The 18330-nt window shown below is 46.0% G+C and overlaps 1 protein-coding gene across 1 annotated transcript in view; it reads left to right on the top strand.

Moving 5' to 3' along the window:
- The window catches only part of LOC308300880 (uncharacterized protein), a 39858-nt gene extending 27774 nt beyond the window's left edge, over window positions 1–12084 (top strand). The window contains exons 7-18 of the mRNA XM_080744776.1: window positions 1118–1258; window positions 2014–2155; window positions 3217–3284; window positions 5396–6545; window positions 7024–7115; window positions 7204–8284; window positions 8464–8555; window positions 8649–9081; window positions 9482–9612; window positions 10340–10451; window positions 10631–11210; window positions 11492–12084. Of these exons, the coding sequence (XP_080600902.1) occupies window positions 1118–1258; window positions 2014–2155; window positions 3217–3284; window positions 5396–6545; window positions 7024–7115; window positions 7204–8284; window positions 8464–8555; window positions 8649–9081; window positions 9482–9612; window positions 10340–10451; window positions 10631–11210; window positions 11492–11711 (4242 nt within the window). The 3' untranslated portion in view covers window positions 11712–12084. The remainder of the gene's footprint in view (window positions 1–1117; window positions 1259–2013; window positions 2156–3216; window positions 3285–5395; window positions 6546–7023; window positions 7116–7203; window positions 8285–8463; window positions 8556–8648; window positions 9082–9481; window positions 9613–10339; window positions 10452–10630; window positions 11211–11491) is intronic.
- The last annotated feature ends 6246 nt before the right edge of the window (window positions 12085–18330 follow it).

Genomic DNA, 18330 nt, shown 5'->3' with positions numbered 1-18330 from the left:
GCACTGTTCAGTTTGTTAGTGCAGTTCATGCTTTTGAAGCTCAGTCCATGTAACTATGCTATCATGATATTATTGATATACTAACGTAATTCATCACACGCAGCAACCTTTTCGTGTCGGCAGTCGGCATGTTTACTGTAGGCCTATAGTAGACACAAGGTGTCTTACATGTCCACTCACGGGCTGAACACAGTTTGTATTCCCATTGTTTGTTTCAAGAATAAAATATTTTCTTTTTAGGAGGCTGGGGCATTTTCTCTATCGCTCCTATCACAGCAGTGGCAGCATGGCGAGCACACATTTTTCCACACACACAATGTAATGTGCTCGATCCTCACACTCACAAGCACACACACACATACTGTACATACATGCGACACGAGCGTGCACCCCCGGTTAGGGATGGTGCTCGTACATTTTTACAATGAGCACTTTATCGATCCTGCTTATTGAGCCGGGCTTTTATCAAGCCCACTATTGAGCGTTTTCTAATAATTTGTGGAAAGATGTGAGACAACAAATTCTGAACAGAACCGGTATATTTTTTTATTGGCCAGTTGTACTGTGAGTTTGTGGCTGACGACCATCTATGAAGATGACAATTGACAAAAGTAACACATATTATCATTACATGTCATTAAAACAATAATTCGTTAGTGTGCAATAAGTGTTAAATGGCTTTATATTATGAATAGTACTGTAATAATTTCTTGATCGCCTCTTGTCTTGATTGTTTAAACATGATGCCATGGGCCGCTATCGATAACAGGCTTGATGGAAAGCTTATTCATACGGGGTACTCAATACATTTGTTATTGAGTTAATAGCGGCCCTGGTTTCAGCTCCATCGCTACCCCCAGGGTCCTAGCGCCCTTCGAATACAGCACACAAACACACAGGCAAGCAGAGAGAATGCACTGCCTGGTGCACGCAGAGAAAAATATATATTTTATGTGCATCATCCCTTTACCGGGACGAGTGATGTATGGGACGCGCCTCTTTTGGTCAGAATACGGGGTGTCCCGGCTAATACGGGATGGTTGGCAACCCTATTGTAAGTTTCTCCTATATGGTTAAAATGTGTGTACGCGTGTGTGTGCGTGCCTGTCTGTCTCAGGGCATACCAGAGCAGTGGACTTGTCAGCTGCAGACCTCAAACGTTATCAAGCTGGAGCAGAAGAAGAAGATGAAGAGGAAGAAGAAGAAGATGAAGCCACCCCTCCTGTCAACCAGCCTGAGCCTGCCATGCAATCTCCAAGTAAGGGAATGTTGATTAATGTATAAAAAAAAGTAGGGCTTAAGAATGTTTGGTGCATAAGGTCGAATGCTGACGCTTATTGTCTCTAAAGGTGGGCTGGCAGAGGGCCTGCAGTGACCACCCCGCATTGGGGCCCATGTTTGTTACGCCACTGACACACACACACACACACACACATACACACACACACACAAATTGATTTAAATTTTTTCTTTGCCCGATTCCAATGATCCTGTCTTTCGGCACCCTGGCCAAGATATGACTTCCGCTTGGTTCCAAGATTTCTAGCGGAAGTGCTGCGTTTAATAGAAGTTACTTCATGCGGTGCGGGGTCTGTTTACATTCCCCAGTGAAAGTAGATTGTAGCTCTTAACTCGCTCTTAATAGGTGTAATATCGCCTGAATCAATGTTTTAGTTTATATGTTGTTTATTGCGAGCGCAACCGACGGAGCAGGAGACGTAGACCCGATTTTTTTCCAGCTGGGAATACGTTTGCAGGGACACCGCACTGTGAAAAGAAGACAACTTCCACGAATATTCAGCCCCACCTCCTTGAACGGTCTCTGCCTCATATCTTGACCAGGATTTTCTCTTCGCAGATGCCTGGCTACGCGAGGCTAGTCTTTCGGCTATTTTCGGCATATCTAGGCGTTACAGTGGGAACTCCTTGTATGGTTATGGATCTCGAGGTCATTGATGAACATGTTTTGCCACAGTTTCCATCAACAAAATTGACACCTCTTTTTGGGTATAGGATGGACCGGCACCAGGGCTGGGGCGGGTCTTTGAAGAACCAGATGACCATGGAATGATCACATGGCAGAGTTTTTTGGCGAGTCCGCCACCACCCATTGTGACCCGCCCTCCTGCCACCCAGTCTGCCATGCAATTTCCAAGTAAGGGAACATTAGCGAAGTCAGAATCTTATTGAAAACTGCATGAACTTAAAGGGATATTTCACTTTCACAAAGCCATTATAACTTCAAACTCCATTTTAACCATGATAGATTCAATTAAAACACCTGTCCTTTTTCTGGTGACTCCTGACACCCTCCGAATATGTGAGCAGGCCGTGTTTTTTCGCTAAAAAATCTCATTGATTTCTATAAATTTTTGGGGGAAATGAAAATTATTAAATAGAATAAAAGATTATAAAAAATAATAAATAAAAAAAAACACAGCCTGCTCAGGTATTCGGAGGGTGTTCGGAGTCACCAGAAAAAAATACAGTAGTTTTCATTGAATCCATCATGGTTAAAATGGAGTTTGAAGTTATAATGGGTTTGTATAGGAACCTCCTGGAAGGGGGAGAATGGGGGGAAATAATAATACTGAATAAAGAAATTCAAAAACTGTCCAGGGTGTTCCCAAAAGCCTGATTAGACGATAAAATGACAAAAAGCTTTTTTGAAAGTGAAATATCCCTTTAAGATATTTCGGCATATCTGGGTGCAGTCACAAGTCCTTGTATGGATAGTCTTAGTGACATGTACGTGACGACGAGGTCTGCCGGTCCGCTGGACGGTCCTCCCGTAAGCCAATTTTAATAAGATAGTATGATTTGAATCTAATCACCCTGTCAGGGTTTATTTCTCAATAATTACCTGCTCCCCATTGATTATCCTAGCCTGGAAACCACCCGAATCTGCCATTATATTGCAAATAAATAAATAAATACTGTCTTTTGCAGATTTGGTCTGGCACCGCTTAGTTTTGATTGGATTTCACTCGCTCTGAAGTAGCGAGGGACCAATCAGGGATTCAGGGTTTATCACCAGAGGTATTTTTCGTATGCCTCTGGTGTAGTAACAGACCAAGAAGGTGTCGGCTGAAGCCTAAGCTTATTGTGCCTACACTTTAGAACTACTTGCTTGGCCATTCCAGGCTATGATTATCCCTTGCATAAATTATCTGTATCATTTTCCATGTCTAACCTCCCTGCCCACCTCTGGTCCAGAGCTGACGTCCATGATGAAGATCGGTACCAGAATCATGAGAGGACGAGACCGGGAATGGGATCACGAGGTTTGATAATGAAAGATAACGCTTTCAGTGTCTATACAGATCCTTCTAAAAAAATTAGAATATTGTTTAAAAGTTCATTTTCTTCTGTAACATAATAGATTTTTTTAAACTTTGATATATTTTAGATTCATTGTGCATGCAGTGAAATATTCAAAAGCTTTTTTTGTTTTAATTTTGATGTTTATGGCATATAGCTCGTGAAAATCAAAAATCCATATCTCAAAATATTAGAATATTCCACACAGCCACTCGAAAAAAATAAAGAAGCATTTATAATACAGAAATGTAAACGTTCTGAAAGGTTATGTTAATTTATGCACTCAGTACTTTGTATGGAATACTTTTGAACAAATTCCTTCATCAGTGGGGTGTGGCATGAAGGTGGTCAGCCTGAGGTATTGCTGAGGTGTTATGGAAGCCCAGGTTTGCTTTTATAGAGGCCATAAGCTCATCTATGTGGTTGAGTCTGGTGTCTGTCATCTTCCTCTTGACAACACAACACAGATTCTCTGTGGGTTTCAGGTCAGGCCAGTTTGCTGGTCAGTTAAGGCTAGTAATACCATGGTCACTACACCAGTTACTGTAGTTTTGGCTCTGTGGGCAGGTGCCAAGTGCTTCTGGCTAAAGGAAATCATCATTTCCTTAAAGCTTGTCAACCTACAGAAGCGCAGAGTGCTCTAAAATCCCCAGGTAGATGGCTGTGTTGACTCTGAACTTGATAAAACACAGTGGACCAACACCTGCAATACAATGCAATGCTGGTTTTGCCCACACTGCGTTTTATCAAGTTCAGAGTCAAGACAGTCATCTACCCAGGGATTCTAGAGCACTTAATGCTTCCGTAGGTTGACAAGCTTTATTGAGATGATGATGTATTTTAGCCAGAAGCACTTGTCATTTGCCCACAGAGCCAAAACTACTAGTAACTGGTGTAGTGACCATGGTATTACTGGCCTTAACTGACCAGCCAACTGGCCTGACCTGAAACCCACAGAGAATCTGTGTTGTGTTGTCAAGAGGAAGATGAGAGACACCAGACTCAACCTCACAGATGAGCTTATAGCCTCTATCAAAGAAAACCTGGGCTTCCATAACACCTCAGCAGTACCTCAGGCTGACCACCTCCATGCCACGCCCCACTGATGAAGGAATTTGTTCAAAAGTATTCCATACAAAGTACTGAGTGCATAAATTAACATAACCTTTCAGAACTTTGACATTTCTGTACTATAAATGCTTCTTTTGAGTGGCTGTGTGGAATATTCTAATATTTTGAGATATGGATTTTTTAATTTCATGAGCTGTATGCCATAAGAATCTAAATTAAAACCAAAAAAAGCTTTTGAATATATCACTGCATGCACAATGAATCTAAACTATATGAAGGTTTTAAAAAATATATTACGTTACAGAAGAAAATGAACTTTTACACAATATTCTAATTTTTTGAGAAGGATCTGTATCGTGAATATTACAGACAAGCATATCACTGATAGATAGTGGTTTATTACTTGCGCCAGCAGAGTGCACAAGTACTACTTTCGGTGCTGCCTGTTTGTGACCAACAGTAAAAAAAATCAGGGCCTTTTGCCAATGAGGGAGCACCGTTCTTGGTGACGTCCCCACCAACAGGTGCAACCTGATATAAATGGCAAGGCGGAAGTTGGTACCTCGACAGTGTGCCAACTTACCCACCCACATACACATACATACAGACAGCAAGTACTGTAGTACATGCACGCTCTGCCGGCGCACAAGTAGGCCATATATGGCCACAAATGTGCAAGTTGGCACCTCGACAGAGTGCAGTCTAGTTGATCATGCTTTGTCATCAGTGGAAATTGGACATACTCCCTCCTGATCAGTACTTGGATCTGTGTGTAAATGGTAAATGGTGCATTTATATAGCACTTTTATCCAAAGCGCTTTATGACGGTTTCTCTACCCCTGAGCTATGTCTGTGTTCATTAATTTATAAAAATGAAACCAGTGTGACAGTTTTTACAAATTGTGATTCCCTCATTTGTTTTGGATCTCGAGGTCATTGATGAACATGTTTTGCCATAGTTTTCTTCAACAAAACTGACACCTCTTTTTGTGCTCTGGTATAGAATGGACCGGCACCAGGGCTGGGGCGGGTCTTTGAAGAACCAGATGAGCATGGAATGATCACGTGGCAGACTTTTTTGGCAAGCACGCCACCACCCTTGCCACCCAGTATGTCAAGCCCTCCTGCCACCCAGTCTGCCACCCAGTCCGCCACCCAGTCTGCCACCCATCCTGACACCCAGTCTGCTACCCTTCCTGCCACCCAGTCTGCCACCCCTCCTGCCACCCAGTCTGCCACCCCTCCTGCCACCCCTCCTGACACCCAGTCTGCCACCCCTCCTGCCACCCCTCCTGACACCCAGTCTGCCACCCCTCCTGACACCCAGTCTGCTACCCCTCCTGACACCCAGTCTGCTACCCCTCCTGACACCCAGTCTGCCACCCCTCCTGACACCCAGTCTGCCACCCCTCCTGACACCCAGTCTGCTACCCCTCCTGACACCCAGTCTGCTACCCCTCCTGACACCCAGTCTGCCACCCCTCCTGACACCCAGTCTGCCACCCCTCCTGACACCCAGTCTGCCACCCCTCCTGACACCCAGTCTGCTACCCTTCCTGCCACCCAGTCTGCCACCCCTCCTGACACCCAGTCTGCCACTCCTCCTGCCACCCCTCCTGACACCCAGTCTGCCACCCCTCCTGACACCCAGTCTGCTACCCTTCCTGCCACCCAGTCTGCCACTCCACCTGACACCCAGTCGGCCACCTCAGCTGCTCCCCAGTCTGACACCCCTCATGTTACCCAGTCTGCCACCTCTCCTGCCACCCAGTCTGCCACCTCTCCTGCCACCCAGTCTGCCACCTCTCCTGCCACCCAGTCTGCCATCCAGTCTACGACCCAGTCTGCCATCCAGCATCACTCTGCCAACCAGTCTGCCACCCCTCCTGCCACCTCTCCAGCCACCCAGTCTGCCACCTCTCCTGCTACCCAGTCTGCCACCTCTCCTGATACCTCTCCTGCCACCCAGTCTGCTGCCACCCAGTCTGCCACCTCTCCTGCCACCCAGTCTGCCACCTCTCCTGCCACCCAGTCTGCCATCCAGTCTACGACCCAGTCTGCTATCCAGCCTTGCTCTGCCAACCAGTCTGCAACCCCTCCTGTTACCCATTCTGCCATCCTTCCTGTCACCCAGCCTGCCACGCAATCTTCAAGTAAGTTTTAAGAAGTGGGTCTTAAGAAGTAGACATTTCTCTTCTGTCTTTTGATTCTCATCCCTATACTCAATAACGCCCCTTACAGTTTATTTGAAAAACCAGTAAGATTGAGAAAGGAGCGCTTGTTTTAGTTCACCTTATGGGCAGTCCCTGGAAGAAGCTCATGTCTCAGTGGTAGAGCATTTGACTGCATTAGTCCCATGCTGGACTGGTGAATGCAAACCTGGTGAATGCTACTATGCCTAAACCTAACCCTAATCCTAACCTCAGTAAAACTATGCCTAAACCTAATCCTAACCATAACCTCAGTAAAACTATGCCTAAACCTAATCCTAACCCTAACCTCAGTAAAACTATGCCTAAACTTAACCCTAATCCTAACGTTGGACCAATGCCATGGCACTGACATGACATTTCAAATGATTTGTTGTACAGGTCCTTTGTATAAAACGTCTGTATCATTTACCATGTCCAGCCTCCCTGCGAACTTCCGGTCCAGAGATGGTCTCCATGATGAAGATTGGTACCAGAGTTGTGAGAGGACCAGATTGGGACTGGGGAGATGAGGTCAGTTAATACAAGTTAATAGTTGTATATGAGCATATGAGCTCATATTTTCAATAAAAATGACTCTGCTCTGTGTGCTTTGGTGCAGGATCGACCCCCACCTGGGCAGGGGAGGCTCCGGACAAATGTGCTCAAGGATGGATGGATCAAGGTCCAATGGGACTCTGGTACAACCAGGAGATACCGCATGGGCAAGGATGGCAAGTATGACCTCAAACTGGCAGAGCCTTCCACCCAGCCTCGCTCTGCCACCCAGCATATCACCCGGGCATTCCCCCGGCCTCGCTCTATCAAACGATCTCGGCATGGCAACCGGTCTCGGTCTGCCAACCGGTCTCGGCCTGCCACTCAGTCTGCCACCCAGTCTGCCACCCAGTCTACTACCCAGTCTAGCACCCAACCTGCCACCCAGTTTACCATCCAGTCTTCGACCCAGCCTGCCAACCAGCCTCGCTCTGCCAACCAGTCTGCCACCCAGTGTACTACCCAGTCTGCCACCCAGTCTACTACCCAGTCTACCATCCAGTTTTCCACCCAGTCTGCCACCCAGCCTCGCTCTCCCAACCAGCCTACTCTCCAGTCTTTAACCCAGCCTGCCACCCAGTCTCTCTCTGCCACCCAGCGTGCCATCCAGCCTGCCACCCAGTCTGCCATCCAGTCTGCCACCCAGTCTGCCATACAGTCTACGGCCCAGCCTGCCACCCAGCCTCACTCTCCCAACCAGCCTACTCTCCAGTCTTCGACCCAGCCTGCCACCCAGCCTCGCTCTGCCACCCAGCCTGCCATCCAGCCTGCCATCCAGTCTGCCACCCAGCCTGCCACCCAGCCTGCCATCCAGCCTGCCACCCAGCCTCGCTCTGCCACCCAGCCTGCCACCCAGCCTGCCATCCAGCCTGCCACCCAGTCTGCCATCCAGCCTCGCTCTGCCACCCAGTCTGCCACCCAGCCTCGCTCTGCCACCCAGTCTGCCACCCAGCTTGCCACCCAGCCTCGCTCTGCCACCCAGCCTGCCATCCAGTCTGCCACCCAGCATGCCACCCAGCCTGCCACCCAGCATGCCACCCAGCCTGCCATCCAGTCTGCCATTCAGTCTACAGCCCAGCCTGCCACGCAGCCTCGCTCTGCCACCCAGTCTGCCTCTCAACCTGTCACAGAAAACTCCCATTCAGGTCAGCACAGTGATATTAAAAAAATGAATATAGACATAATAAACACTATTTTGACATGGATCCGTTTTTAAAGTGAGCAAATATGGATGTCTTTAGCTAATTTGGTATGAATCAACTGACCTGCGCAGAGGTTGTACGGGTGATTTGTATAAAATGTCTGTATCATTTACCGTGTCCAGTCTCCCTGCCAACCTCCGGTCCAGAGATGGTCTCCATGATGAAGATCGGTACCAGAGTCATGAGAGGACGAGACTGGAAATACGGAGATGAGGTCAGTTAATAAAATATAAATATTAACAGCCTGTGATTGGCTCATAGATTTCATATTGATAACATTGACACCGCTTTGTGTGCTTTGGTACAGGATGGACCCCCGCCTGGGCTGGGTCGGGTCCATACAAATCCACGCGAGAATGGAATGATCAAGGTCCAATGGGACTCTGGTGAGACCAGGGGATACAGAGTGGGCAAGGATGGCAAGTATGACCTCAAACTGGTAGAGTCAGTCACCCAGCCTCGCTCTGCCACTCAGCATGTCACTCGGGCTTTCAGCCGGCCTCGCTCTGTCAACCGATCTCGCTCTGCCAACCGATCTCGGTCTGCCAACCGGTCCCGGTCTGCCAACCGATCTGGGCCAGCCAATCGATCTAGGTCTGCCAACCGATCTCGGTATGTCATCCGGGTTGCCATACTGTCTCCGCCTGTCACCCAGCCCGCCACTCAGCCCTGGTCTGCCACTCGGTCTCAGTCTGCACTCCAGTCTACGACCCAGTCTGCCATAGAGGGCTCCCACACAGGTCAGCACAGTGACATTACCCCATTGGCTAAATGTTCCTCCTCAGAACAATAACAATAGTGTGTTGCCCTGTGCCGTTTTTGCATTTTCCCATTCAAGCTTTTGGGGTTACAAACATCTATTTTCAAATGGCCGAAATGCATATAGAGTTAATTGGTTAAAGCGGGCCCATGTTTTGTAATAATAATCAATCTACAAATTGTCAAATAAATATAGTGGTGTAAAAGTACAATATTTTTCTGTGTAGTGGAGTGGAGGTAAAAGTATTGGTAAAGTAAAGTACAAATACCTCAACATTGTACTTAAGTCAACCGATCTATAGGCCTATATATAGAGGTCTTATGTACTTTACATCACTGAGTGCAGAGATCTTATGTACTCTTATGTACTCTCGCATCTAGAATTGAGTCCCAATCGGAACAACAGTGATGTGGACCCTGGTCCTCTGATCACAACACCTCCAGCACCAGCAGTTCTGACCACCTCCGCTCCAGAGTCCAGAGACCGTGGGACTGCAGGTGGAAAAGACCAGGTCAGTTAACAAAATATTAATATTAGCGTTATAGTGATCTTATACACACAGTAGCCTATATCTTGGATAGGTTTGCATGTTGGCTTGCTGGCTTGCTAAGTGAGACCCACCAGTGGGTCTCACTTATGGTGGTTATGGTGGTTCTTGAAATCAAAACATTTAAGAATCACTGGGGCTTAATTTATTTAGAGTAAGGCTGCTGTGCATGGTTTCTGTAGCGTGAGGTAGAAATACACGCCCTGGGGCGTGCACAGTCGGTAGCGCTGTAGCCTCACAGCTAGAAGGTCTTTTGTTTCGATTCCCGCCGGGGGGAGCTGTGGGAGTGTTCTCTCCTCTTTGTCATCAGTGCCCATACCCTAGGTGGGGCTGGTGCAAGGGCCTTTCTGTGTGGAGTCTCCTAGGGTAGGTACCCTCACAAAAACATGCAGTAATCCTGGTCTCTATAATGCCTCCCCTTGGCCAGCCAGGGTGCCTGGTGGAGGGGCGCTACGTCCAATCGGGGAAGCTCCGCCCTGTCAGGTGATAAGAAGCAGCTAGCTCACTCCTCGTGCACTGAAGCATGAGCTCAGTTCGGGGCTCTCCCCAGGTTGGCAGAGCAGCACCCAGGATTACAGCTTAGGCAATTGGGACTGGGTGAAAATGGTTTACAAAATTATGGGATAAAAATGTGTGGAGTCACACATTGTGTATTTGTGGCAAACTCAAAATATATCTCTGTTGTTTTTAGGATGACCAGTACAAGGTGAGCAGCAAACCTACAGGTCTCTGTGTGATCATCAACAATGAGAACTTTGGAGATGTTCGTTTTTCTCAAAGACGTGGAACAAACAAGGATGCTGGTATGAATGCTGTCTGGATAGTCTGCACTTATATACTCTTTACTGTTGGTTGCTTGTAATTATCTCAATATAGAATATTATGGCTCTTACAGTATCATAAATTGCTCTCAACGAGCATAATTGGTTTCTTTGGTGGTTGAATCCTAATGATTAAAGGGTTTGTTTTGCCTCCCCTGCAGATGATTTAGCCAAAACATTCAGCTGGCTGGGCTTCAGAGTGTTGATGTTTAAAGACCAAACCAAGAGCCAAATGCTCAAGACCCTCAAGTGTTTGTCTTCTCTGAAGGACCTCACTGACTTACAGAGCTTCAGTGTGAAGGAATGGTCCAGGAAGAGCATGGAGTTCTCCAGCCTTGACATTGAGGATCCTCCACAGCATGGAGATGTCTTTGTCTGCTGCATTATGAGTCACGGAAAAAAGGGTGGAGTTGCCGGGACCGATGGCAACCTCCTCCTCATTAAAGACATGGTTGTGTGCTTCAACGGAGTTAACTGCCGTCTCCTTTTGAACAAGCCCAAAGTGTTCTTCATCCAGGCCTGTCAGGGCAACGACGAGCAGAAAGGGGTTGAAGCAGACACTTGTACAACACATGTGAATGCACCTGTGGTTCTCACTCCTCCGGTGGTCCTCACTCCTGCGGATGCAGATACCCTGGTCGCCATGGCCACCGTGGAGGATTGTGAATCATATAGGGACCGACAAACTGGGACCTGGTTCATACAGTCTGTCTGCAAACAGCTAGAAGAACGCTGTCCCAGGTAAATAATAATCTATCTATAAATGCGACAAATCTCTGCGTGTCTGTCTGTCTGTCTGTCTGTATGTAATCCATGTATCAATCAAGTGCCAAGTGTGGAGTGTTTTGATTTGACTTGATTTGATTTATTTGAAAAAGCAATAAAACCACATGGCTACAGCAATTCGAGGACGTCACAAGAAAGTCCCAATACATATTTCCATTTAGGTCCTCTAGCGCTTAACAGTTAATACGTTAAATACAAATTTCAAATTACAAGAGTGTTGTGTGTGTTTGTTACAGGGGCGACGACCTCTTGAACATTCTCCTCCGGGTCAACAACGATGTGAGCCAGATGTACGAAAAAAAGCAGCAGTCTGAATTGACTAGGGTCACCTTGAGAAAAAAGCTCTTTCTTTCACCAACTAGGTTAGTGTTCAGGGCTTCAGGCACTACCTCCCTTTTCTGTAACCCCAAAAGTCCATTGAGTCCAATGGGGCAGGGGTGCAAGCTTGAGGATTGATCAAGTTTCATGTGACAGCACGCATAGCCTATAAATAGGCAACCAACTTTCTAGTTAGTGTGGGTGCTAAAGGAAACCAGACCACTGTTCTAGTCCTAAAGTTTTCTTTAACCTTTTATGCCACCTATTAAGTAAAACTGTTTTCATTCAACTTTTTCACATCAGCAATCCATCTCCCAGGGGTCTAGCGCATTGTAACGGGGACAGACTCCCACATGTTACTGGCTGATATCGACAATAAGCCACTCCCGACCTACTTGCTGTTGCTATTGGCAACACACTATTGTTCTCGGTACGAGAATTTTGAACCTGAAACCTGTGAACCTGTGTTTTGTAAACTTTTTGACTAATGTTATGCGGGTTGTAAGGGATATCTTGGACAATATAATGTCCAATCAGACACCATAGACCTTATTCACACCATGGCCATCTTTGATTACATGACCATTTTGGGTGGCAAGCAGCCAATCAGAAGCTTTCGCGGGGGTGGGTCTTGCCTTACCCAAAATGCTGTGTTGAGCTTCTGATTGGCTGCTTGCTACCCGACGTGGTCCTGTGATCAAAGATGGCAGTGGCCGTGGTGTGAAGAAGGTCTATTGGTCAAGCTTCGCTTGACATCAAAATTATATTGCCCAACATATCCAGCCTTACAACCCAGATAACATCACTCAAATAGTTTACACGTTTTCAAGACAGGAGTGACATCAGAAGAAGTGACGTCATGATATGTAATATAAATATACAAGACATAAAGAAGGGAACTTTCTATTAAACTCATGGATTACATGTGTGTGTGCAAATGTAGAGTATGATGTGCTTGGACCCGAAGTCTGGAGGCCGTGGCACACCAATGCACCTGGTGGTTGTTGAACCTCCTCCTACTATAGCGTAGTTGATTAATTCCCTCTGTCTTGTGTGGCTTTGATCCCAGTGGATTCCTCGGGACTCGTGTCAGTGCAACCACACTTGCAATTTCCCAGAATTGCACCTTTCTAGTTATCATATGTTCTTGCTTTAGACTATTGCACCTTTCTAGTTATCATATGTTCTTGCTTTAGTTTATACTATTTCACCTTTCTTGTTATTATTGTGTTCTTGCATTAGAGTCTAATGATTAGACTACCTTTAGTGTAGAAAATGCCCTCCTGCCTAGCCTGGGGTAGGAGGAGCCAGACTTGACATGTCTAATGATCACACCTGTACTGATTATAGATGGCCTTTAAAAGACACCCACCTAGTCTGTTTGTCATTTGTTTGGTTTCCCATTTACGTTGAGTTTCAGTTCCTTTTGTTTGTTTTCCTGTGTTACATTTTTCCTGATTTGGTTGATGCATTATTTGAAGTAAGTACCTTGTTTGTTGAGTTATCATTTGTTACCTTCCCTTTGTTGTATGTATGTATGTATATTGATTGTTTGCTTCCTTTGTTTATAGTTAAAATCATCATTACCAGTTCATCACCACCAGTCTGTAATCACTGCCATCCCTGCTATTTCCATCATCATTCCATGCCATAAATAAATCCTCCCATTTTATCCATCTGGTTCTGGTCATATACTCTGATAGGTATGCTGATATGATATCCAAATATTATATCCCAGCAAACAAGTCATCAGCTATCACAGTCTTTTACATGGTCCTTCGAGCCCGGAATATTTGGCCATCAGTCATAGACCAGAACTAGATCTAAATCTCACCAGATGGAACATATAGAGCATCGCAGTTGAAGCCCCACCCCGTCCTCACTCTGGTGTCGGAAGTGTTTTCTCCATTCATTTCTTGCATAGACATTTCATAAAGTATTTATTTAAACGTTTTTAAGCCTTGGACAAAGCCACCTCGGCTGGAGAGGAATCATGACAATATTCACATTTTTTTGAATGCAAAGATTAATTCGAAAGCTGAAAAAAATGGCAGGGTACAAGACTGTGTACATCATTATTTTTAAAATTGCGGAAACTACACTCCCAGAATGCTTTGCGAATGTTGTTGTTGTTTCCTGAAATATAGCCGTTAAATCACGCTCAGTTTAGTTATCCAGGCCAGCATATGGCCTGAAATGTAGTGATTGTCATCTCTGTGGACTTTCTTATCGTCATCTTTAACTAGTGCATCATATTTGTAAAAGAACGTATTCGCTCACGGGAGTTCTGCTGACGTGCAATAATCTGCCGGGAAGACAGGGGGCAGTAAGCTACTTCCGCGGTAACCGCAAGATATGTGAAAGAAGAAGAAGCTAGACCAATCACAGACGTCGTTTTTACGTTTAGCAGTATGGGAAATGCAGTTCTTCTCTGTGCGATCTTGATTAAAACGTGTTTTTACTAAAACTAGAGTGATTGCATACATACTCGGGGGTTCTACAGGAGCATATGGAACCATTTTACAACCACCAGCCTAGCGGTAAGTGTACATTGAATTGCTACGACTTTGTGGCTGATAATGAAAAACCCTATGGTAAATATGAATGGCCAGCTTGCTTCCGACACCTCACTGCGATGCTCTATATGGCAAAAAGCATGGCACCAGTATTACCAGACTTTGTACGCACGGCCAACACCTGATTATGCTACAGCCCAGGCTACCATAGCTAATGGCTGCCTCCAACCACAGTGCCATGAGGCTAGCAGACACTATGGCATACCAGCTGCTTCTATACCAACCACTGCTTATGGGCCCCAGCCAGGCTACATAGCCCAGTACACCTACCCTGGCTACGGTCCACAACCACCCTCCCAGCCGCCGGCCTCCCAGCCATACAGCCCCCACCAGCAAGCCGACCAGCCGTACGGGCCCCACCAGCAAGCCTACCAGCCGTCGCAGGCCCCCCAGCCTTACTACCTCCCGGCCCCCCAGCTGCAGCCCTACCTGCTGTCCCCCCAGCAACAGACCTACCTGCCGGCCCACCAGTCTTCCTACCTGCCGGCCCCCCAGCAGCAGACCTACCTGCCGGCCCCCCAGCCTTCCTACCTGCCGGCCCCCCAGCAGTACTCAGTCCAGCCACCCTTCCAGCCATCGCCAGTGCCCGAGCCACTTCTCCAGCCTTCTTCCCAGTCGACTCCCCCAGCACCCGGGCCCTCCCAGTCTTCGCCTCCAACCGGGCCTCCACCCCAGCCGTCGACTCATCCAGCACCCGGGCCTCCCCAGTTGCCGCCTCCCCCCGGGCCTCCTAAGTCTCCTCCACCCGGGCCTCCCAAGGCGACACCTTCTCCTCAGTCGCTGCCAGCACCAGAGCCCCCCCACCATCCGGCGCCACTACCAGAGCCCCCCCACCATCCGGCGCTGTATGCGAAAGCGTACACAGCTCCACCTACACATCTGAAGCATGCCCCAGTGCACTCTGAACCACCTCAGCCACAGCCGTGGTCCCCATCTCCCAGCCTGGTGTCCCACAGACGTCGGTCCCCCACTTGGCTCTGTCCCTTTGGTCGCCCCCCAGGCCTCGAACCAAGGTGGCCCCGCCGGCGTTGGCGGGCCTCAGCATGGCCCCACCCTCCAGGTCGCCCTCCGGACCCCTGTCCCAAGTGGTTGCAGCCACCTGAGTGGCTTGGGCTTGTGTGTCCCTCATGGGGCGGCTAAGGACCCCCTTTCTTTTTGTAGCCAGCCCCAAGTGACATTTTCTTTTTATATCAAATTTAATTATTTGATGGGGCGGCTGTAGAAAATGCCCTCCTGCCTAGCCTGGGGTAGGAGGAGCCAGACTTGACATGTCTAATGATCACACCTGTACTGATTATAGATGGCCTTTAAAAGACACCCACCTAGTCTGTTTGTCATTTGTTTGGTTTCCCATTTACGTTGAGTTTCAGTTCCTTTTGTTTGTTTTCCTGTGTTACATTTTTCCTGATTTGGTTGATGCATTATTTGAAGTAAGTACCTTGTTTGTTGAGTTATCATTTGTTACCTTCCCTTTGTTGTATGTATGTATGTATATTGATTGTTTGCTTCCTTTGTTTCTTTGTTTATAGTTAAAATCATCATTACCAGTTCATCACCACCAGTCTGTAATCACTGCCATCCCTGCTATTTCCATCATCATTCCATGCCATAAATAAATCCTCCCATTTTATCCATCTGGTTCTGGTCATATATATATACTCTGATAGGTATGCTGATATCCAAATATTATATCCCAGCAAACAAGTCATCAGCTATCACAGTCTTTTACATTTAGTTAAGTCAGAACATAGATGTTTGGTGGTTTTAAGTCTATTAATAAATCCTTTGTTTTTTATACATGTTGTCTTGACCCCTTCTTTCTGCCGGCTCTTAAATTATGTTATCCAGCCATATAGACGGGTTTCTTGTTTACAAACATTGAGACAAAATGCACAGGTGACTGTATCATGTAATCAATTCCGTCCAATCCCCAAACCTGTTGTTTTGGGGAGCGCTGGTTTCATTGGCTAATTTTGGTACCGACCCTGCGCACGCATCTAGTTCTTATCAGTGTAGCGTGGACCAGAAACCCATCTATCCCCTAGGCCCAGACCAACTTAGTTGTAAAGAAGAGCATATAAAGACATACAATAGCCTATAATAAATCATTGATACTAGGATCAGTAATAATATGTTTAATGAAACACAGTGGGGGTCCTTTTTTTCACATGCAAACAAACAAAGAATGAAGGCTAATGATGAATGTCCTAGGTAAAGTCGAATCATTTTGTCCATACATCAGTACGATAAATGTAGATAAATATCATAGGTGTTAATGAAAAGACAAATGCCTGTCTTTTGCATCTAAGTAAGTAAGCCTTGGAGCTTGTCAGCATTGCTGTAGGGTGCAGCTTGTTAGCAACCGCTGACACAGAGCAGAAGAACATGTTAAGTTTCATCTATTTGTAAACCTTTTTAAAAATATTTTGTTTAATACTCTTTAAAATGATCACAGACCTTGTAGATCTGATATTTTGGCTATGTGCATGTAACATTACACAACTATTTATGTCAATAGGCAGAAGCTAGAGACCTTACATACACAAGTGCTGTAGAATGTGTAGCCTATTTAAATATCATTATAACAATGTGTAATTGTAGAATATGTAATTATATATTACAATGTGTTTTATTATTGTAGAAAGTGTATTTACATATAGGCTAACAATGTTTCATTGTAGAATATGTATTTAAAAATCATCATAGAAATAGTTCATCCCCAAAACGTTTTTCTTTCAATGGGGGTACATTTATCATTTATAATCCAATTATTGGCTTAGGAATGTGAGGAGGGGGGGGGGGGGGAGTTTTGAACTCAAGTCTCCATGGGGTGAGTAAATAATCGATAGGGGAAAAAAGTCATTTTGGTGGTGAACTAGGCCTATTCCTTTTATTTAATTTCTTATAATATTCATGTTATAGTCAATATTGGAGGGCAGTCTGTCCATCCAGCCTTTATTCACTAACAATTTATGCACCTCCTCCACCACTAGGCGGCGAAAGACAACCGTGCCTGTATCCTCTTTGCGGCAAGACGTTGACCCGGAAGTAATTGCTTGTTTTTGTTCAGTATAACTCTATGGTACGTAATGGTGGAATTTGGGATTATCAACGACATGCAGGCAGAACTTTACACATTATTCAAGTATATTTGTAGTAGGAAAGGATATTGTGTTCTACAAGATATCAGTCATTACGATAGTATAGGCTGTTATTACTAATTATCACTCAGCACGTCACTTTGAGCCTTAATGGCGGTAGTAGGATAAGGGGTAGACAGGTAGAAGACTAGAAGTTGAACTGAGCTGGGTTGCTCTTGAGTTAGTCTATTCAACATGAGCTGCCGTGACTCTGTTGTCAATTAAATAGGGTTTTGTCTGGTTTTAACGACAGCAACGTGAAAATATCCCCTAAAGGAGGCAAAATGAGTAAAGTGGAGTCTGTACGGCTGAAGATAAATGAACACATGACGTTGGTGGGAGAGGAGATATTGTGTGTTTTGGACAAACAGCAGCGTGGTGCTGATGTTTGTTGTTTGAAGCTTGTCAGAGTCAGAGTGGTTGTGTTGGAGCGCCTAAGTGCGGCCGCAGAGTTCATGTGCAACCTCTTCCAGAGAGAGATGGAGACACTAGAAACTCAGCTGGACATTGATTTTGATATGGACATCCATCCTAACATTGCAGGTTGGTAAACACGTGTGTGTGTGTGTGTGTGTGTGTGTGTGTGTGTGTGTGTGTGTGTGTGTGTTGTCCGAGCTAGGCAGAGATGACTCTCATGAGTTTTGCTCATAAATGTACTTGACACCGTCACTACTTCAAGATAAAAAATTGTAGCTTGGGGATACATTTTAGCTAAGGAATGTAGTTATTAAAGTTCTCATTCGCTTGCTTCATTTCAGACCAGTGTGTGGAGTCCAGACTGCAGGTGAAGATGAACTCTCCAGATTCAGCTAGGGACATTTCTATTAAACAGGAGGCGCCTGAAGACATTTCTGTTAAACAGGAGGGACCTGAAGACCAGACACACCTCGGTATGTATTTTCACTATATGATAATCTTGTCAAAAAAATATTGTGACAGAGGGCATGGTGGCACAGTCGGTAGGGCTGTTGCCTCTCAGCTAGAAAGTCCTGGGTTCGATTCCCGCTGGGGGATGCTGTGAATGCTGGAGGCGTGTTCTCT

Source organism: Nannobrachium achirus, assembly GCF_963921795.1.
Source record: "Nannobrachium achirus genome assembly, chromosome: 16".
In the NCBI taxonomy this organism is placed as follows: domain Eukaryota; kingdom Metazoa; phylum Chordata; class Actinopteri; order Myctophiformes; family Myctophidae; genus Nannobrachium; species Nannobrachium achirus.
This window is presented reverse-complemented; position numbering and strand designations above follow the sequence as displayed.